We start from the raw sequence: 2,895 nt of genomic DNA on the forward strand, positions 1-2,895 counted from the left end.
CCCACCGACTTCTAACTGGTAAAGACCTCTGAGACACCAGTGCTGAAGGAGTCAAAAATGAGTAATTCTCCCGAGCCGAAGATGCTTGGAAAACAAAGCCCGGCTAACTTGCCGACGGTAAGCAAGACAGAAGAAAGCAAAAATGAGGAAGGGAGAAAGGGAGTGGGTGGGTTTAATCCCCTCTCTGGCAGTCTTGCCACCCTCAAGGAGCAGCTGGTAAGTAGGCGATATGTTGCTGCGTTTGAGGAGCTGATGCGGTGAGGGAAGAGAGGTGCCAAACGCATCTCTTTGTGGGTCTTTGTGGAATCTGCCGCTTTGTGTAAGGCTTGGCTTGATGTACACATTGTGCAGTCAGTGGGCTGAGATCGCACAACGCACTAAGAAAAGGATTTGTCAACCGCAGCGGTTTGAAGATGGATGGACTTCAACTCCCCAGCCAGCATGTGAAGTGTTAATACCGCTTTATAAGGCCTTGATCATACTTAGAATAAGCTGAACGTTGTGTAGAAATGTATAGCATATATGGGGTAGAATAGTTGTATGTTAGGAAGAAATGTATACTTCACAGGGGGTAGAGTAGATGGGCGGTAAAGTATTATATAATGTGATTTGGATTTGGGTTTCACCCTGGGGAAGTCATGGAGGTAGGGGAAGGTAAGGGAGGGTTAGGGAGGGAAAGGGGGAGGGAAAGGGGGAAAAATCTGTATTTGTAAAACTTTTTCAATAAAAAAAAATACTTAGAATAATAGAGTTGGGAGGGACCTTGGAGGTCTTCTAGTCCAACCCCCTACTTAGGCAGGAAACCCTACACCGCTTCAGACAAATGGTTATCCAACTTCTTCTTTAAAACATCCAGTGTTGGAGCATTTACAACTTCTGGAGGCAAGTTGTTCCACGGGTTAATTGTTCCCACTTTCAGGAAATTTAAGATTAAAACCACACTTCGAATATTGCAGCCAGTTTTGGCCGGATTTTGTAGACATACTTAATTCCAACATTTTTTTTTTTTACAAGTTGAGACTCTGGAAATAGTGCGGAGAAGAGCAACAAGGGTGATTAGGGGACTGGAGGCTAAAACATACGAAGAACGGTTGCTGGAATTGGGTATGTCTACTCTAGTGAAAAGATGGACTAGGGGTGATATTTCTAATATTTGAGGGGCAGCCACAGAGAAGAGGGAGTCAAGCTATTCTCCAAAGCACCTGAGGGCAGGAGAAGAAGCAATGGATGGAAACGAATCAAGGAGAGAAGCAACTTAGAATTAAGGAGAAATTTCCTGACAGTGAGAACAATTAATCAGTGGAACAACTTGCCTCCATAGAATAATGAGGACCTTATCAATAAGAATAAAGGAGCATAGTTATAAAGTTATCTGGAAATGGGACCTGTTCCCAATAAGATTATATAAAATGAATAAAAGTGCTAGCAAGTTACGTTGGAGATGTAAAATGGAGAATGGGACATACGAACACATGTGGTATGGATGTTGTAAAGTGAAGAATTTTTGGTTATGAATAGAAGAAGAGTCTAGTAAAATAATTAAAAAGAAGGTAAAGTTGGGAGTAGATACCATCCTCATATTAAAGTTGAATGACAAGGTGTTCACAATTGATGAAAGAGAGCTTGTAAGGATATTGGTCATTATGGGACGAATTGTGATTGCAAGATATTGGAAATTGAATATTGAATACAAAATAAATGAATGGTTCAGAGAAGTTTGGAAAATTGCTCTTAATGATAAGTTAACGTGTGATATAAAATTCAAAAAAGGACTATTGAAAGAAAACATATTTTGGAGGATATGGCAACCGTTTGTGGACTACGCAATCGGGAACTTGGAAGAAATAATGCCAGTGCCAATGCAAAGAGAATTTTGGAAGACCTGAAGATGAAGAAAAAATTCCTCTGCTTCTCCCTATTTTGTATTATACACTGGGTGTGGTTTTGTGTTTTGTCTTTTGTCTGTTCTGTTCTGTTCTGTTCTGTTCTGTTCTGTTCTGTTCTGTTCTGCTCTGCTCTGCTCTGCTCTGCTCTACTCTACGTAGGGCAGGCCAATCCCACAGGAGGGGTAATGTTCCTAGACCTAGAAGAACCAAGGAGAACCTCTTTAAAACAACGTATTATTGATTAAAATGCTATTTTAACTAGATCTTTGTGGCTGTCCCTGCTCTTTCCCTTCTCAAAACTGAGATGTGGCATATCTTTCCCCCTCCCTTTTCTCATCTACAGTGTCAAATCGTCGAGTTAAACGTTGGCGGGGACATCTTCACAACCACATTGAGCACTCTGAAGAAGTACCCAGGATCTAAATTGGCTGAGATGTTTGGCCAGGCTAAACCTCGAATAGATTCGGTGGGGCGATTCGTCATAGACCGTCCTGGAACTTATTTTAAATACATCCTGGATTATCTACGTAGTGATCAGGTCCCCTTGCAACACGTCGAGGAGGTTTACAAAGAAGCCACCTACTATGACATCAAGCCTCTGATCAAGCAACTGGAAGAGTCCCCTCAGATCTTTGGTGAGCTGGTGGCCAGGAAGCAGTTCCTTGCTCGGGTGCCCAACTATTCCGAAAACATCGAGCTGATGATCCGAATCGCGCGGGCAGAAGCTGTGGCTTCCCGCCAATCCAGCGTCATGCTCTGTGTGATGAAGACTTTGGAAGATGTGGCGAGGTGCAGCGATGCTCTCAGCAGCTTAGATACCTCCAAGAAATCCGTGGTCCAATTCGGTCCGTGGAAAGCTGCCCCGAACATTCTGGATCTCCTGGACTGCATCAAGATGGACGTAGAAGCCAAAGGTTACAAGACTTCCTTCCAGAGCTACGTTCCAGAAAAAGGCTTTCGATTCAAAGCCAATGACTTCTTCTACAAGTTTTTGTTTCATTGGTGGTAG

General features: G+C 42.9%; 1 protein-coding gene across 1 annotated transcript; it reads left to right on the plus strand.

Annotated features, from left to right (window-relative positions):
- KCTD14 (potassium channel tetramerization domain containing 14) lies at window positions 1-2,895 on the plus strand. Its single transcript, XM_070944068.1, has 2 exons — window positions 1-117; window positions 2,230-2,895. Exons 1-2 carry the CDS (start codon window positions 58-60, stop codon window positions 2,893-2,895), a joined length of 726 nt encoding a protein of 241 aa, XP_070800169.1. The 5' UTR covers window positions 1-57.

Source organism: Pituophis catenifer, unplaced genomic scaffold, assembly GCF_029215685.1.
Source record: "Pituophis catenifer annectens isolate HBS135680 unplaced genomic scaffold, rPitCat1.0.hap2 SCAF_4, whole genome shotgun sequence".
In the NCBI taxonomy this organism is placed as follows: Eukaryota; Metazoa; Chordata; class Lepidosauria; order Squamata; family Colubridae; genus Pituophis; species Pituophis catenifer.

Bases quoted from the DNA above. Each gene is read 5' to 3' on its own strand.
- KCTD14 (XM_070944068.1), top strand. From the start codon at position 58: ATGAGTAATTCTCCCGAGCCGAAGATGCTTGGAAAACAAAGCCCGGCT. The intron at 118-2,229 runs GTAAGCAAGACA...TCTCATCTACAG, and splicing joins GCCCGGCTAACTTGCCGACG to TGTCAAATCGTCGAGTTAAA.